The 18,129-nt window shown below is 33.5% G+C and overlaps 1 protein-coding gene across 3 annotated transcripts in view; it reads right to left on the bottom strand.

The window, feature by feature from the left end:
* MAP4K3 (mitogen-activated protein kinase kinase kinase kinase 3) overlaps positions 1-18,129 on the bottom strand; it is a 150,411-nt gene that overhangs the window by 12,355 nt on the left and 119,927 nt on the right. For all 3 annotated transcript variants that reach the window (XM_069494991.1, XM_069494992.1, XM_069494993.1), the window contains 9 exons: positions 17,551-17,710; positions 16,571-16,680; positions 13,476-13,517; positions 9,180-9,264; positions 7,254-7,333; positions 5,652-5,712; positions 5,453-5,570; positions 2,478-2,536; positions 1,574-1,677 (listed from right to left, as the gene is read on the bottom strand). In XM_069494991.1, coding sequence (XP_069351092.1) covers positions 1,574-1,677; positions 2,478-2,536; positions 5,453-5,570; positions 5,652-5,712; positions 7,254-7,333; positions 9,180-9,264; positions 13,476-13,517; positions 16,571-16,680; positions 17,551-17,710 — 819 coding nt within the window. The remainder of the gene's footprint in view (positions 1-1,573; positions 1,678-2,477; positions 2,537-5,452; positions 5,571-5,651; positions 5,713-7,253; positions 7,334-9,179; positions 9,265-13,475; positions 13,518-16,570; positions 16,681-17,550; positions 17,711-18,129) is intronic.

The raw sequence follows: 18,129 nt of genomic DNA, 5'->3' as shown, positions 1-18,129 counted from the left end.
AGTTTAAGGAAAGGGGGAAGACTGAGAAAGTCTTGAAGGAGACCTGCAAGCAGGACTGTGCTACCAGTCTCCTACTCAGAATGCTGGTTAAGAGGCTTCACTAGTCAGAGCCAGGCCAAGCGCCCTGGTGCCATCCACTTGGAAAAGAGAAGCCATGGGTGGGTAATTTTTAAGCTTTCCATGTCTTCAAAATATGTATTTCCTACTGCATGCTCTTGATACCTAAAATTCCTTTAATAAAGGGTCTTTCATTACATATCTTAGGATACATGGCTTAACACATCAGCTAACACGTAAAATTCATTCATACCGAAGTTCAGTCAGTCTATCAGTATATGTGAATAACAGATATGATGAAATTTTGTCATTTTCATAGAGGTTAGGAAATGAAAGGAACAGGAAGGACATATCTAAAATAGACTAAGGAAGAAAAGGAAAGAAGAAGATAGGGAAGGAAGGAGCTGCAGAAAAGTCCAACTGTGTAGACTTTACCACTCCATCTAGGATAAGGCATCCTTTTGTCACACAGGCAAGAACAAAGAGGAGCAGAGAACAAAACATTTTTTGCCATAAAAAGGCTATATTCAGTAGCTCTACTTTAGAAAATTTATAAGGCTATTTTCCCCTTAGCTTTTGGTTTAAAGAATTTTTGTTTCAGTGAATTTATTTGTGAAATTACTATTACTTCAGTAAGTTTCAAATTTTTAAAACTATTTTTTCATCTCTAGCCCTAGTTAATCTTGAAGTTAATACCGATATGAAAACTAAAATTAGATTTCAGTCGCACATAAGATTTTAAATAACAGGAAGTCAATACTTTAAACATCCTAATTTAATATTATAAAATTTAGAAAGAATTTCACTCCAGTTATATTCGGACTCCAATTTCTACTTAGAGATCAAACGTGCATGAAATAAGACTACTTAATTCATACACAGTAGCAAAGAAAAGAGTTTTTAAAAATTCATTTGGTATTTCCATGGTATAAACTGAGCCTGCACTTCATACATTTTAAAAGTTAGTTTTTCCTCAAAATGTGGATTATAGCTGAGTAATATTAAATATTTTAAAGGTCATTCATTAATTAAAGATTCTTGAGAAACTTAAGAAAAACAATTATCCATGGAAAGACATGGGCAGATTAACAGGTAGGCATATAATCAAAACAAATCAATTCTCCCTTATTGTGGTCATCCCTTGTCTTCTCAGACCAAACACCAAGGTGTAGATTGTTTCTCTGCTGTGATGGAGCAGGATCAACTAGAGAGTATATTCAAAACATTTCACTGATCTTTTAGCACCTCCTGTTTTTGACATCTGGCTGTGTATGTGAGACACTCTGTATCCAGCTCCCTACTGCCATACCCCTGAACTATTTCTCTAAACTCTTTCAAAATTTTTATTAGGTCAATTGAGTTCCTTATAATTGGCCAGTTTTTCACACCCTGCCATATAATCTGAAATCATTAAATTTACTTGAGAATTAACTGAAAAAATGTTTTTCTAAAGAAAACAGAAGTTGCCAATTGAGCTTTTGTACTAAGAATGTGATAGGTTGACTTTCATGCTTACCTTAATTAACATAAATTTCTGCATTGGTTCAACCCATTCTAATAGGACGATGCTAGTCTGAAGTGCCCCGCATAGGTATTTATGGCCTGTGTATGGATTTCTTACTGTTAAGGCAAAAAAGAAACATGAGTTCTCTGACGATAATACAAAGTCCTTACAATAATAACTGCATGCTCAAAACAAAAACAAAAGCTAGATGTCAGTTCAACTTCTTAATTAGACAGCAAGGTGAAAAAGAAATACTGTTTCAGGTAATAGGAGGAAATGCCCTCAACACTTGCACAGGATTTTTATTTGTATGCACAAATGAAACTGCTGGTTGTAATGGTGTTGAGAGCCAGGAAGGAGGACTAGAGGTCATATGTTAACAAGGAAATTAGCTGAGTAGCAACATCCTGAAAAAAGGGTCAAACTAAATTTGGGGAGAAGTAGTCAAATTGATAGGATACAACACATTTAGGTGGGTCACAGGGTGCTTTTGGTAGTAATATTCAGAAGCAATAATGCTTTGTTTCTAAAAATAAAACACTGTCCATCTCCCTCCGTTCTATGTTACGGTCACTAGGAAACACTATAGACAGTAATCAAACCTTAAAATACAGGCTTAACAACAATAAAATTGAATTGCCTCAGATTTTGTACTTTTCTTCTGGTTAAGATATAAAGTAAATATATTTGAAAGAGAGATTAAAAAAATTAAACTGTAAAAAGAACAATAGTAAAATCCATAAACTTCACATAGATTTGAAATATTTAAATGGGAGAGGGGAGGTAAACAGCAAAATCACCCAGCCAAAGCAAACAAAAAAAAAATCTGGCACCTTTCTCCTCCTGTAGCCTCATGGGGTTTTCTTAGCCACTCTGCAAAACAGGGGAGCTACATGTTACTGGACAGGTTACTTACCAACACAACACTTCTGGCACCACTTGGTTTCAGGGATTTTTGCCGACACAGAAAATTTCCTAAATATAAAAGAAAATGAGTATATAATACATGCAGGCAAACTCAGTCTATGACAAAGGTGCTGTTACAGATCAGTGGAGAAAGGATTAGTTCAAAAATTGGTGCCGACAGAACAGGTCATATGTTAAAAGTAAGAATAAATTGGATTGCTTTCTCATGTCCCCCAAGCAATTCCAAATGGATTAAGGATTTAAATATGGAAAAAAAAAAAAAAAAAAAAAAAACTACAGCAGTATATGACCTTGGGATTTCTTTAAAAAAACACAAAAAGAACAAATCATACAGGAAAATACCTATAAACTTTAATTGACATTTTTTCCCACTGATGCATCTCTAGCACCTCAAATTGCAGTTGGCATTCAATCTGTTGAATTAATAAGTTTGGCTTACGAAAAGATACTTTTAGCACTTACAATAAATTTAAGCCATATAAAAAGTTGTCTTACCACTACAACAATTTAAGAACTTCTTTTATTTAGACATCTTTATTTCTCTACTCAGAAAAAGTAGGATACAGATTTTCTGTAAAAGGGACTTTAAGAGTTCCACAGACATCTGATTCAAATTTAATAGGTAAAAATCCATTTTGAATTATTTTTTAAAGCTACAATTTAAAAAATACACATACACTCAAGTGTCATTTATAATGAAAGTTAGAATAATGGAGGCTGCTAGTGCATCAAGTTGTGTGAACCTCAAGCATCTCTGTTTCTGTATACATATTTAAACTTCTTTTATATATGTAAATATGCCAAAGATTAATCAGTGCTCTGTACTGGTCAATTTTAAAATTAAAGTTGTATAATTTTACATAAAATTGTACAGCACATATGTGACATTCACTGTAATTCCAAACAAGCTCAGAAGAATCTTCTTGGTGGATCTTCCTGTCACCATACAATTGACAAGAGAGTAATAACCAAGCATATATAACACTATGGTACTGTAATTTAACCTTTAATATGTTTTATATATTGACTTTATATTCATGAAAAGCTATAATTATAGCTAACATATACTGAGCCTTACTATGTGCCATGCATTTTACATGTTCTGTGTCATGTGGTCCCCCCAACAATACTATGAGATAGTCATAGCTTAGAAATCTGAGGCTTAGATTTTTGCTCAAGATCTTATAGTTAGCAATTTAGAGAGAAAAAACCCTCTTCTAGTGTCAGTCTACCTGACTCCAATGTTCATAGTGATCCAACTTTGACAAAAATCTACTGCTTCTCTTCACGCTTCTGTGCCAATTTAAATGAAGAGTATTCTGAGTTTGAAAGGTAAGATGTTAAAAACTGTGAATCAAAATGTTCTTGATACCATGACCTCTAAACAATGACAGAAATTATTCAGATGCTGAGGCACTGAATGACCACAATGGCAATCTGGAATATCCTGACTTCAAATTTCTGGTTAAAGTACCTCATTGCTCCCTTAACTAATTTATATTAGGAAAAGTTTTACCTTTCAATTTATAATTATCTAATTATAATTAGACTTGTAATTTTAAAATACCCCTTTCATATACATTGGAGTTTCATGTAGCTTAAAACAAAAATTCCTCACACCCTTAACCAAACTGCTTACGCGTAAAATCATACTATATGGAGACTCCTTAAAGGAAGAGGCAATATCTTATTCAATTTTGACTCATCTATACATGGGACACTTCATGCACATCAGGTATATTCAGTAAAATTTGGAGGAACTGAACATGACTAGAAACAAATAAGCTAAAAAACTCTCTAATAAAAAGATATTAAAACATGAATGCATTAGAGTTTATGTGCCTTATATTCCTTGAAGGTACTTTATGTATATTTCATATATACTTGAAAGCTTGGTGGTCAGCTTCCATGCTCACAGGAATTTATGATTATCAAGTTAGAAAGTTGGATGGAGAAGTGCTGTAAACAGGCAGACAAACAGTAGCACAAAGTGGCAGCTGGGAGAAAAAGAGGGGCAGAAAAATTATATGGGAAGAAAGAAAGTCCCCAACCCGGTTCTTGAGACCAGTTATAGGGGCCACATCCTTAACTCAAACTATAGCTATAATATAATAAATCAAGCTCATAATCACAATTCTGAGTATTCAGGGAAAGATTCAATTATATTCAGTATAATCCATTTTAAGAAAACAGAAAAACATGCAGTATTGTTTAAATGATTTTTATCAAAAGGTTAATTTTTAAAAAGATTTTGTATACAAGGGGCAAATCTTAGCTATAATGTAAACTCAGCAATTGAGAACAATAGAGTCTCAAGGTACTTGAAAGCTCAGGTTTTCCATTGCTTGCTTTGTAACAAATACTAAACAGAAAGAATGGCTATATTATAAAGTCTTTATAAAATGCAATTTATACAAGACTTAGAAGACCTTTTAGTCAACAAATATGGTCCAATATTATAATGAACAAAAGGAAGAATATAGCATAATAAAAAATTCTTGAAAGTAGGAAAGCAAAATCCCTCAACTTTTAAGTAATTATTTCCTAATGCAAAAAGATTCAATAAGTCATTTTGATTTTCTAGGTTTACAAACTGTACTTTCAGATAAATTTTATAGTTAACACAAATACATAAGTCAAAAGCAATGGCACTATATGTGATGTAAAATTATGGCAAATTATAGAAAAAAATTAGTTTTTACCTTGCAGAAACACAGGATTAAAATGTCAGAGAGAAAAATGTGTGATGTAATTGCAAAGGATAAAGTAGGAAAATTTTAGAACAAGAGTGTGATCAATAAATACTTATTAAAATATATTACTTATGATTTTTTCATTACACATGATTTCTCTTAACCAAAACTGAGTGTTTTTACTTTCTGTAGCATAAGTATTCATTAGAATTAATTATTAACATACTATCTCTTAGGATGAAAACATAATTAAATGTGCATGTGCCCTTACCTTGGCAGTATTCTGTCAGGGAGTTTGTGTGCTGGAATAGCAACAGGTAACTTTTGCATTTGTCTTGCATAATCAAAAAGCCCTGGTAAATTATGGGAATAAAGCTGAGAAGCTTTACCTGTAGAGAAGAATAAGTATCACATCAAAACTAATAACAAACAGTAACAATTATAAGGTACTTAAAAACTAAAATACGTACCAGATATTGATAGCAAGCAATTGTTCATTACATACAACCATGTACACCTTCGAGGGAATAGCTGATAAAGAAAAACCAAAACACAGTTTACAAAGAATAATATATAAACAGCAGTGTAAATAGGTACATATTAACCACGCATAAAAGAAAATTAGTTGCATCCTACAGGTACCCCAAACTCAATGTTACCAAACTGAATGCATCACTGTTCCCTCAAACTGACTTCTCCTTCTGTATACTACACTCTACCCATTGGTACCGTCACTCAAGTTGGAAACCTGAAGTTAACCTAGACCTCTTCAACCTCCATGTTGAATTGGTCATTCAATTTGGTCAATTTTAACTCTTTAATCTTTCTCTTTTCTCTATAGGAACATACAACTGGGAGTGAGTAAGATGAAGTATTAATAGTTAAGGGCATGGAATCTGAAGACAGCTTGCCTGGGTTCATATCCCAGTTCAACTACTTATTAGCTGTGGGATCTTTGGTGAGTTACTAATCCTTTCTGTGCTTCAGTTTTCTCATCTGTGAAATGGGAATAATAATGGTATCTACCTCTGAGAGAATTCATAAGGATTAAGTAATAATGTAAGCATTTAAAAACAGTCTCTGGCCCACAGTAAGCTTTATATGGGTATTACCTATTAATACCATCGTTACTATTATCATTTTGCAGGTTTTTTAGTGTTTCTGGCTCCTGGGTGCTAAATGACAAAATCTTTCCCCTGTCATTGTGACAATCAAAAAAGTCCGCATACGGTGGTGGAGGGGGAGGGAAATGGGGAATGTCTACTAATGGTTATGGAATTTCTTCCTTGGGTGATGAAAATGTTCTAAAATCAATTGTGGTGATGGCTGCAAAACTCTGTAAACCTACTAAAAACCACTGGATTGTACATTTTAAATGGGTGAATTGTATGATATGTGAATTACATCTGAAGAAAGCTGCTTAAAAAAATGTTCCCACAAAATTACAAACTCTTATCTTTTTCTGTTCTTTCTACCTCTGGCCTGAATCAATACTTCTTATCTTCCACCACACTGCAAACAAGTATTTCTAAAACACAGGTCTGAATTTCAGCATTATACACCAAACTCTGGGGCTTGGCTTCTGCCTACCTAGCCAGGTCTACCCAGTGTTACTGTTCTACATTCCAGTCAAATTGTCCAGTCATTGTTCCTCATACCTGCCAAGCTATTTCACAACTCTAGGCCATCATATTTATCCTCTTTCTGTTAGGTTGGGAAACTTCTACCATCATCAGTTAAGTTTCCTTTCAAATGCCCCTCCTTTTTATCTCCCCCAAGGAGGTGCTGGTGACATCCACCTCTGTGGCCTATACCTTGTACTCATTCCTGGCATGACATCTAACTCTGAGTGTTGTAGTTATTGGTTTCTATGTCTGTTTTCCCTATTGGATCATGAGTGTCTCAAGGGTAAGGACTAGTCCTGGGAACCTGTATTCAGGATCTGGTAAGTAGGACATGTTTCATGAAGATTTTGTGAATAAAAGCAGCAGCAAATCATAAAACTGAAACTTATTTCTGGTTTAGTGTCTACTTATAATAATTCAAAAAAAATAATTTATAGAATAACATACTTGTTCCATAGACGTTTCATGAAGTTCATTAAGATTCAGAGTATAAATCCCTTCTTCAGCACCAAATATCAAGTACTGATCTGAAATAAAAATAATTCACTGATTGATTTTGATAAATAAGATACTTTTAAAAAGGATTTATACAATGTAAAATTCAGTAAATATGTGTTAATATATAAAAAAGAATTACTGAGATTTAAGCAGTACAAACTTGCTTTTAGTTTTCATACAAAGACGTTAGACATGCTAATAAATTGAGTTATAAGTAAATATTATCTTCAAAGCAGTGAAGAGAAAGTTTTACGTAAGGGAGGTTCTCAGGACTGGTATGCTAGACTCTTCACTCTTCAGAGCTAAGAAATGGCAGAGAATCTGCAGCTCCTTTTCCTAAAACCCACTTAAGAGAGGATCATGTACAACTGACATACAGAATGTAAATCAAGAACAGCTGATACAGACTCAAAATATTTTTACATAGTATTTTTTTTCAGGGTTATTACTATAAGCATTATAATTAAAAAAAAAAAAAACAAAAAACCACCACCAGGATCTGACTACTGCCTGTTAAGAAGTTAACGAAAACTTGGATACCTGCTGGGGTACTCAATATCTTCTAGAACTATGGTCCCCAAACCCTGGGCCAGACAGGTACCGGTCTGTGGCCTGTTAGGAACCAGGCTGCACAGCAGGAGATGTGCGGCAGGTGAGTGAGTGAAGTTTCATCTGTATTTACAGCTGCTCCCCATCACTGGCATCATGGCATAAGCTCCGCCTCCTGTCAGATCAGCAGTGGCAATAGATTGTCATAGGAGTGCGAAGCCTACTGTAAACTGAGCATGCGTGGGATCTAGGTTGTGGCTCCTTATGAGAAGCTAATGCCTGATGATCTGAGGTGGAGCTGAGACAGTGATGCTAGTGCTGGGGAGCAGCTACAAATACAGATTACCATTAGCAGAGAGGTTTGACTGCACAATAAATGTAATGTGCTTGAATCATCCCCAAACCATCCCCCCTGCCAGTTTGAGGAAAAACTGTCTTCCATGAAACTGGTCCCTGGTGCCAAAAAGGTTGGGGACTGCTGTTCTAGAAGATATTAAAAGCCCAGCCATGGTCCTATCTGATCTGTTTATAAGATAAAGGTCAAGAACTTCTCCAGACTAAATGGAAGCATGTTGAGAACAACACTGAATGTCAAGAGCATACCTAAATTCACCAGCATTTAAGATTAGTGTGGGCAGATTAATGGCATGAGATTTGCGGTCAGAGAGAACAGGGTTTTAACTGAAGCTCTCTACCACCAATTGACTATGAAACAATGAACCTCTCTAAGTGTCAGTTTCCCTAGCAATGAAATAAAACTACCTACCACGGATTTTCAGAAGATTTAATAAGAATATATGTGTGTATATAAATATGTATACACATCCATAGAGAAATATTCACATATGTGTCTGTGTATCTTACATAGATATTAAGATACAGATATATGGTGAAAGGACACACAGTCCTTAGTCAGTACCTAATGACAACTATTTTGATATAAGAAATCCTCCAAAGTGGTCACTAAACCCTGGGGGGAGGATCCTTAGTAGCTACATTCCTTCAGTAATGGATGTGTCAAAAAAAAATAAATAAATAAAGATATCAAACCATTGTACAGCAATAGAAGGAACAGTTCTGGAGGAAGTTAGGGTGGCACTGAGCATATGGTATCACTGTATTGATACAGTGACTATACAGCGGAATTTTAATGTTACGTGTCACCCAAAAGACTGGTAATAGCACAGAGAAACATATTTACCTGAAAATTTAAGAAAAATTATAATAAAATTTTTTTTTCAGAAACATTCAGAAAATGAATAAAATCAAATACTTTCATGGCTCTGGTTGAAAGAAAAATTAGGAAGGTAATAGATAATACACTACCTCTTGTATCTGGGTTTATCCATGATGTTGCACAGTGAATTTTCAAGGGACACCCATTAAAAACCTTTGAAAAACATGCACCCATCTAGAAAAACAAAGAATAACCAATATGAAACAGTGATAAATACCAGTCTTTAATATGAGATATATATTGTAATTATGTAATTATTTTCTATTTTAATGTGGTACACTGAAATTATGATCTTCACATTTACAGAAATAAATGTATCATAGTCATTTGCCTAACAGTGGTACCACAATGATTTTACTCAAGAGAAAGAGAAAAAAAATTCAGTCATATTTTATTTTTTCTATCTTTTTAGCTAAACAAAGCAGTAACAGCAACCAATTCTACACAGTAATTTGCTTATCAGACTATCACTCACAAGTCTCGTATCAAGAGCAATACAATATTCCCTAGTAAAAGGGAAATCATAATCTCTACAAAGGTAGAAATTTTTCTTGTTTTGTTTCTTGAGCCTAAAAATGGTATTAATCACTGAATTTCACATTACAAAGTAAAAGAGTATGATTGATTTGAAAATCAAAATTCATTTCTTTTTTCTTTTTCTCTCGCTCTCTCTTTTTTTTTTTTGAAACAGGGTCTCATTCTGTTGCCTGGGCTAGAGTGCAGTGGCATCATCACAGCTCATAGCAACTTCAAACTCCCAGGCTCAAGCAATCCTCCTGGCTCAGCCTCCTGAGTAGCTGGGGGGACTACAGGCACATGCCACCACATCTGGCTAATTTTTTCTATTTTTAGTAGAGACAGGATCTCGCTCTTGCTCAGGCTGGGATTTGAAATTCATATATGTGCTTCATCCTTAAAACAGACTGTTTTTTTTTTTTTTAAACTACGCAATCCGATTGTTTACCCGGAAAGATTCATTAAAGAGCTTTATTCTTTGGTGTTAATATTAATTTATCAATCCTATTAAAAAATCTTTTGGATAAGAAATACTTTATAATGAAATATAGTATTACTCATTTGAACTTTAGGTTGTATCTTCAAAGAGCAAAATGTTAACTTTGAAATTATTGTTTTGGTTAAATACTCACAGTACAAGAAAGCTTACTCATGTAATCACTTCCACTATTGAGGAAAAAACTCTACAAAAACATCTGGTTAGAGTAATCACTTCCACTATTGAGGAAAAAACTCTACAAAAACATCTGGTTAGAGGAAATTTCTGTATTTGCCTTGTTGTCCTAAATTAGTATTGTGCATCATTTTATATCAGGAATATTTTACTCACAAACATGGACGTAACATGTTGAGAGGACACATTGACTAGACGACTGTAATTGATTAAAATATTAACATAATCAAAACAAGAACCTTAAAATTTCCTTTCAAGGATAGAAATCTACCAATTTTTTTTTTTAAGATTTTAGTACCAAAAAAGAACAACTTAGCCTAATATCATCAGGTGGTAGGACATAAATAAAAACATGTTTTTACAACATAGGGCAGAAATGGTATCACTTAATCCTAACAATTACCTTTTAAGATGGTTACTGAAATTTGAATTTAAGGTACTGCTAATCCCTAGAAACCCAAATGACAAAATGAAGAACAAATCAAGCCTGTTCCCAGCCTTAAGCTACTGTGTATAGCTGGATCCTATTTGGCATTTCATGGTTAGCAGTTTTTCCCATCAAATTGCATACCTGAGGTAAGAGTTTTATCTTATAGCAAAATAGGAAGTTTGTCTTATTATATGTATTTCTAAGTGTATATATATATATATATATATGCTGTATAATATATACTTTATAAGTTAGTATTAAAATAATTCTTAAATATTTATAATATAATTTAACACATTAACTGCCATGTGAGTTGTATTTAACTCATGCTAGTTTTGAGCCCGGGGCCTCGTGAAGCACATGTAACTCACATGTCTCTTTACCTTGGGAGCCGCGTGGTGCACAGACAACTCATGCTGCCAAGCTGTAGCATACATGTTATGTGATAGGTGGCCCCCTGGGCAAAACCCTGCAGTTGGTTCATGAAAATCTTACTTATTGATGTTCTTATTGTTACAATTAATATTGGCAATTTCATTGCCTATAACTCATACCCAGAAAACAATAAAAATCAAATTTTTCATTAAATTAGAAAGGATTGTTTTGTTTTTTATGCTATTTTCATAATAACACAGTGGCCCCAAAGAAAATATATTTTTTTCTAGTGTGGCAATGTGTTAAATATAAGTTATAATATAAAGTATATGTACTTTATAATATTAAGTATAATTTATACTTTATATGCTATACTAATTAAAAAGTAGAGTTAAAAAGTAAAAAAGCTAAAAGGTAGAGTTGGGAGGTCAAACACTAGAAAAACTAAGCACATCTTCTAAAGTAGTGCTATATAAGAATTTTTTTTCTTTTTAATTTCAAAATATTAAGGGAGTACAAATTTTTTTTGTGGCATGGATACCTTGTATAATGCTTAAGTTAGGGCTATTAGTGTGCCTGTCACCAGAATAGTGTTCATTGTACCCAACAGCTAAGTTTTATCCCTCCCTCCTTCTCGGTTTCCAATGTGCTTTACATTTCTTCGTGCCCATGGTTTAGCTCCCAATTATTAGTGAGTACACATGGTGTTTGTTTTCCCATTCCTGAGCTACTTCACTTATGATAATGGTCTCCAGTTCCACCCAAGTTACTGGAAAAGATGTTATTTCATTTCTTTTTATGGCTGAGTAGTATTCCGTGGTATAAATATACTACATTTTCTGTATCCACACATGAATTCATGGACACTTAGGCTGATTCCACATCTTTGAAACTGTGACTTGTGCTGTTACAAACATCTGAGTACAAAAACATCTCAGTACCAAAAACGATGTAAAACGACTTTCCTTCTAGAGGGACTGCTAGATTGAGTCCACATTTATTTCTTTGAGGAATCTCCACAGAGATTTTCCACAGAGGTTATACTAATATGCAGTCCCACCGACACTGTGCAAGTGTTCCTTTACCTCTGCATCCATGCCAGCATCTACTGTTTTTTGACTTTTTAATCATGTCCATTCAGACAGGGGAAAGTAGCATCTCAAAGTGATTTTAATTTGCATTTCCCTGATTATTATTGACATTGAGCATTTTTTCATATGTTTGCTGACCATTTGTCTATCTTCTTTTGAAAAACTGTTCATGTTTTCTGCCCACTTTTTAATGGGGTTGTTTGTGTTTTTTGTTATTGTTGGTCAAAGGACACAAAAATTCAGCTAGAGAGGGAGAATAAGTTCAAGAGATCTATTGTATATCATGGTGACTACAGTAAATAACAATATATTGTACACCTAAAAATCGCCAAGTGAGTAGATTTTAACAAAAAAATAAGTATGTGAGGTAATGCATATATTAAATAGTTTGATTTAGTCATCCTACAACATATACATATACCAAAAGATCAGGCTGTATACCAAAATTATACACAATTTTTACTTGTCAATTAAAAAAATAAAAAAAGAGAAAAAGAAAGACAGCATGGTCTAATTTAAAACAAAAAAACCCAGCTGGGTGCAGTGGCTCATGCCTGTAATCCCAGCACTTTGGGAGGCTGAGGCAGGAGGATCACTTGAGGCCAGTAGTTTGAGACCAGCCTGGGTAAAATAGCAAGATCTCATTTACACAAAAATTAAAAAATTAGCTGGGCATGGTAGCACATGCTCGAGTCCAGGAATTGGAGCTTATAGTGAGCTATGATTGGGCAACTGCATTCCAGTCTGAATAGAGCGAGATCCTGTTTCTATACGAAAAAACGAAACAATTCAGACTATAATACAGGACATCTAAAGTATGGCTAGAGTTGAGTGGAATTTTGTGATCTGGGTGACTAAGATCTTTGGGTCTCAGTTTTACTCATGAGAAAAACAAAAGGTTGGTCCAGATGTTCCTTCAATGCTCCTCCTTGTTCTAAAATTCCCTGGCTTTGATCACTGAAAACACATCAGAAAAAAAGTCATATCTACATTTTGTATTTCCTAGTATGTTCATGGGCCTCTTTCACATTTCTTCAAAAACAGCTGCAAATAAGATTATTAACAAATGTTGGCATCACGGAGCTTTAAAATGTATCATTTACCATAATTTTATTTTGAAAAGCTACTTTTAAGATATAATCAAATAATATTTCAAGTAACAATCTCATAGATTTTTTTCAAAAATAATTAAAGTTCTTTCAAACAGACAAAAAAAATCTAACCAAAGATATATATTCAAGCAATTATTTGTCATTGTACTTTGTTTGAAAACTTAGCCTATTTGATATTTAGTACTTACATGCACTTTAGGTGTTGGGGGAAGACCGTTACTAATAGGCTTCTAGAAAAAGAACACATACATGATTACACATTTTTTGCTGCTGCTTTGTATAATAATACTGTATTTCAATCATATTTATCCAAGTAAAATACACGAATACATTTTGTTTGTAAAACAAAACATTATAGGTAAGGCTGAAGTTTCCCATAATGCTTTCACAGTGTACTTATTTCTAGTATTTGTCCCCCAAAAACCAGTTTGGTGTGTAACCTTCCAAATCTTTCTCTAGGCAATTAGATAGACGTACTTATATTATTTGTTTAGCTTTCCACACTTTTTGGGTATATATTTACATACACACCCCCATAGAAAATACTGTTTTTCTGTGTGTTTTAAGACATAAAACATATGTACTGTTTATCTACTTGTCTTTTGCCTTAAAACCGAGTTTTGGACAGCATTCCGTATCAGCCATACAGACCTACTTCATTTAACTGCAGCATAGTATGAATATAACATACTTTATTTAGATATTCCATAAATGTTATTGGATATTTAGGTTATTTTCAGTATTTTATATAATAACAATGCTGAAATGAATGTCTCTGCATATACCTTTTTAGGCAGCGTGTGAATGGTTTTCTTCAGTGTATACTGTGGGAAGTGAAACTACTAGTACATGGAGTCTGAACTTTCCATTTTAGCAGATACAGACTGCCTTTCAGACTGTGTATCACACGTCACATGTACCAGCAATGGATGAGAGTTCCTGGTTCCTTATAATCTCATAGCAATATTAGCAAGCTGATCGGTAACACATTTTTCATGTGTTTCTCATTAATTTGTATCCCTCTTTCGCTAGGAAGGTTGAGAATCTTTTAGAAAACTGTCTTTTTGGTATCTGTAATTCTTCCTCTGTGTATTGTCTTTTCCCATTTTTTTACTGAATTTTTTTTCATATCTATTTGTTGGAGTTTTTAAAATATATTCTAGATTTGAATACTTTGTTATACATATAACAAATATTTCTCCCAGTCTGTAAATTATCTTAACCATGTTTACAACATGTTTTGTCGATTGATGTTTTAAATTTTAATGAATTGAAGTATATTAATCCTTGGTCAGAGCATACAGACAATTATAAGGAAAGCAAACATAGCACATTTGCTCACCTACAATATCTTTAAGAATGGCAGATATTTTTCCAAAGGGCCACATTCCTGAGTATATGAACTATCCCCTTGAGAGGGAAGCTCTTTGGGTTATATTCAGACATGAATTTTATGAAAGTCTAGATTTCTTTCAAAGTTAATAACAGCATTTTCAGAAATGACATTATAATTTTCTCCTCAATCTGACATAAATCAGAATCATTTAAACAATGAGATAAAAGCAAACAAAAAACCCTGTTAATTGATTTCATATATGAGACACAAAAATATGAAAATGACATTTCTAAAATTAAGATTATATGATATTTTACTTTGTAGATACATTTTTGAAGATGTATAACATGTTACTGCCAACAATTTCTGACAACTTTTTATTCCATTTTGCAAGTAACTTATGTACTTTTTTCTAGTATTTGTCCCCCCAAATTTCTAGTATTTGACATTCTTAAATTTCCTGATGTCATCTATCTTAGCAAAACATTTTTAGTTAGGGAGCTCTGAATGTTATAACTCTCTGATTTAACTTAAGTACTAACAAAATTGGCTGTAAATAATTTCAAGAATTACAGCAAAAACTGTAAGCATGCTTCACTATACCACAGATACTGAGCATCCTATGATAGAACTGTTGACATATTTATCTCAGAATTACTCAGACTGTTAGTTCCTTATCTTAATTAAAGTAGCAGAAAGAGTTAAAAATGCCTACATAAAAAAATGCTTACATCTCCCAAAGGCAATTATATGTGTTACAGTCATTGAGCTGCATTTTTGTACTATTACATTAGCAGGGCTGCTAAAATTTAAACTGGTTAAAGCAAAAAGACACTGCTCCGTTGGATAGAACCTCATAAAATCCATTCCTGAAGGACATTTTATACTTTTGTTAAAAATGTCCTAAATTTCACAAATTACAATGAACCCCAGTCACATGCCTCAACTGAATTTTAAAAAACAGTATGTCACATTCTATAGCAAAATCTTTCTAAAAAGTTGAAGATAGTACAAAAGCCTCTAGTGATGTGCTGACTGCACAAGCCACAGCACATAAACTAAATATATTACAAATTTCTATAAAAGTAACAAATATTAATATGTAAAAAAATTCAAAAAAATACTTTCATCTCATTGACATTTGTTGAAGTATTAGGGATTTTAAGGATTTTTTGCCATTGTTTCAAATTCTATGATGACAGATGAGTATCTTGCAGTGATCAGAATTCTTTTCAAATGTTTAAAAAAGTTCAGGATTAGGATTCCCGGTAAGTAACATTTGTGTTTTAATAGTTATGTCATAGTGTTTTACTTAACATTTGTCCTAGGAGTAGCTTCTAAAGCTAATTTTACCTTTCTTGAAGTGACATAGATGCTAGATTTTCTACCCTTGTTAGCTGTTTTCTTTGCTTAAGAGCAGCAATATCAATATAATTATGTAATCTACAGCTAGAAATTTGTCTTAAAGTAGAAGCTATAACTTTCTTTATCTATGTCCTTCTTTCCGTAACTTCTTGAGACTATAAGAGAAACTTTTAAGTATCAATTCTCTGAGATTCCCTTTGACTCTGGACATCATTAAAAAGAAAAAAAAAAAAAGAATCAATTCTCATCAATGAGGATGATAATAGTTATTTTGTGAACAACAACAAGAATACTAAGCATTTATCTGTATGAGAAGACCATGTTTTATACTATAATATGCTATATAACAAATTGGTTTAAATAATTTAAACACCAGAATGCATCATTCAAGTTTACCATAGCAAAGCTACTTTTTTCCAAGATTTAAATAATCTCTTCATCATTATAATTAATGCACTAAAATAGCAATATAATATTATAAAATATACGATTGCTATGGTTTCGCTAATTACAAGTGTGAAATGAACTTAATAGTGAAAGAGAAAACAAATATAAGTAGAGGTTATGAATATCAATACCTACTGGTACATCTTTCTTTTCTTTCTTTGAAAGGTTTGTGCCTCTATGTTCATTCTGTTGATATAATGAGCCATCTCGTTCACCATTTAACTGGAAGGAACTCACTCCATTTCCTTTAATAAGATATGTTTAAGTATATTGAAAAATGATTAATTTTCATGACAATTTTCATTCAGAAAATTATAAAGTATGAAAGAAATATATTAACTCTGAGATAGTTTCATTACCATTGGATCACCCAATCAGAATATTCAGTACTAAAGTAAGAAGTCTTATATATACGTTCTTCTACTTATACCTCTATTTCTGGCACATTAGGCAAATTTAAATTCAAGTTGTACCTAAGTACATGCATTTATTTGCATTAAAAAAACAAAAAAGGAACACTGAATTCATAGCTACTTTCAGAAAAGGGTGATTTATATTATACTATCCAAGAAACTTTAGTTGCTCTTTTTTGAATTTGTTCTGTTGGATAAGACAAAGGAAAATTTACAGTGTTAAAACAGTACCTTTCAGTATTAATTTGGAGGCAAATACCTAGCAAATAATGATAACCATTTTTCTAAAAGTGATTAAATGAACTAAAATAAAGGAGTTAGACTAAGTACACTCTTGTTTTCCAAAACAGCAGCAGCCTAGAACCCAAACACATTTTCCTCGTTTGTTGAGAGTTTAATTTCTACTGCTTCTACACAGTAGCTAAATGATGAATGGGCATAAACCAGTCTCCAGAACAGGGAAGGCTAAATATGAAATGAGAAGTGAGGGGCAAAGTAGCTCAGACTGGGTCATAGGGAATCCTGTCATAAAGACACCGAACCATGAGGCAAAAGGGAGAAAACGTCTCCATAGCCATTGCTTTCCTTCTCTCCTCCCTCAAAGGAATTTCAAATACTCTCTTAAAAGAAAGATTTCCTCCATTTTTTCCCCACATAGTATGAAAACCTGGTAACACATTTGCTGTCACCCTCCCCCATTACCTAAGGCAACAGGCTTTTGTGGGGGTAATCTGGGAGGTGGTGGTCTAGGTGGAACGTGGGATGGTTTTGCTGGGCTCCCTGACGTGGGACATCTCTTGATTGTTCCTTGATTATCATCCTCAGTAGAATGAGTTTCCTGTGGTATGAAGATGGACTTAGGCTACAATAATACAGAAAAAGAGACCAAAAATTAAACATGAAATTACCTTCCAGAAGTATATGTTATCATACAGCAGAGGCTTTCAAACTGTTTACCGCAGATGAATTTCAAGGTTATTCAACTATCTGGCTCAGATTATCTTAATGTATTATTTAAAATATATTCTAAAAGTGTACACTAAAATGTGTAAATTTCTCAGGTTTTGCTGCTGTGCCAAAAAATGGGAAGGGGCCTCTATTTTTTTTTTTTTTTTTTTTTAAGAAATAAGGTCTCACTCTGTTGCTCAGGCCGGAGTGCAGTGGCATCATAGCTCACTGCAGCCTTGAATTCTTGGGCTCAAGCAACCCACCTGCCTCAGCTTCCCAAGTAGCTGGGACTAGGCATGTGACACCACACCTAGCTAATTTTTTAAAAAAAAT

The sequence above is a fragment of the Eulemur rufifrons genome, chromosome 19, assembly GCF_041146395.1.
Source record: "Eulemur rufifrons isolate Redbay chromosome 19, OSU_ERuf_1, whole genome shotgun sequence".
Taxonomy (NCBI): Eukaryota; Metazoa; Chordata; class Mammalia; order Primates; family Lemuridae; genus Eulemur; species Eulemur rufifrons.
This window is presented reverse-complemented; position numbering and strand designations above follow the sequence as displayed.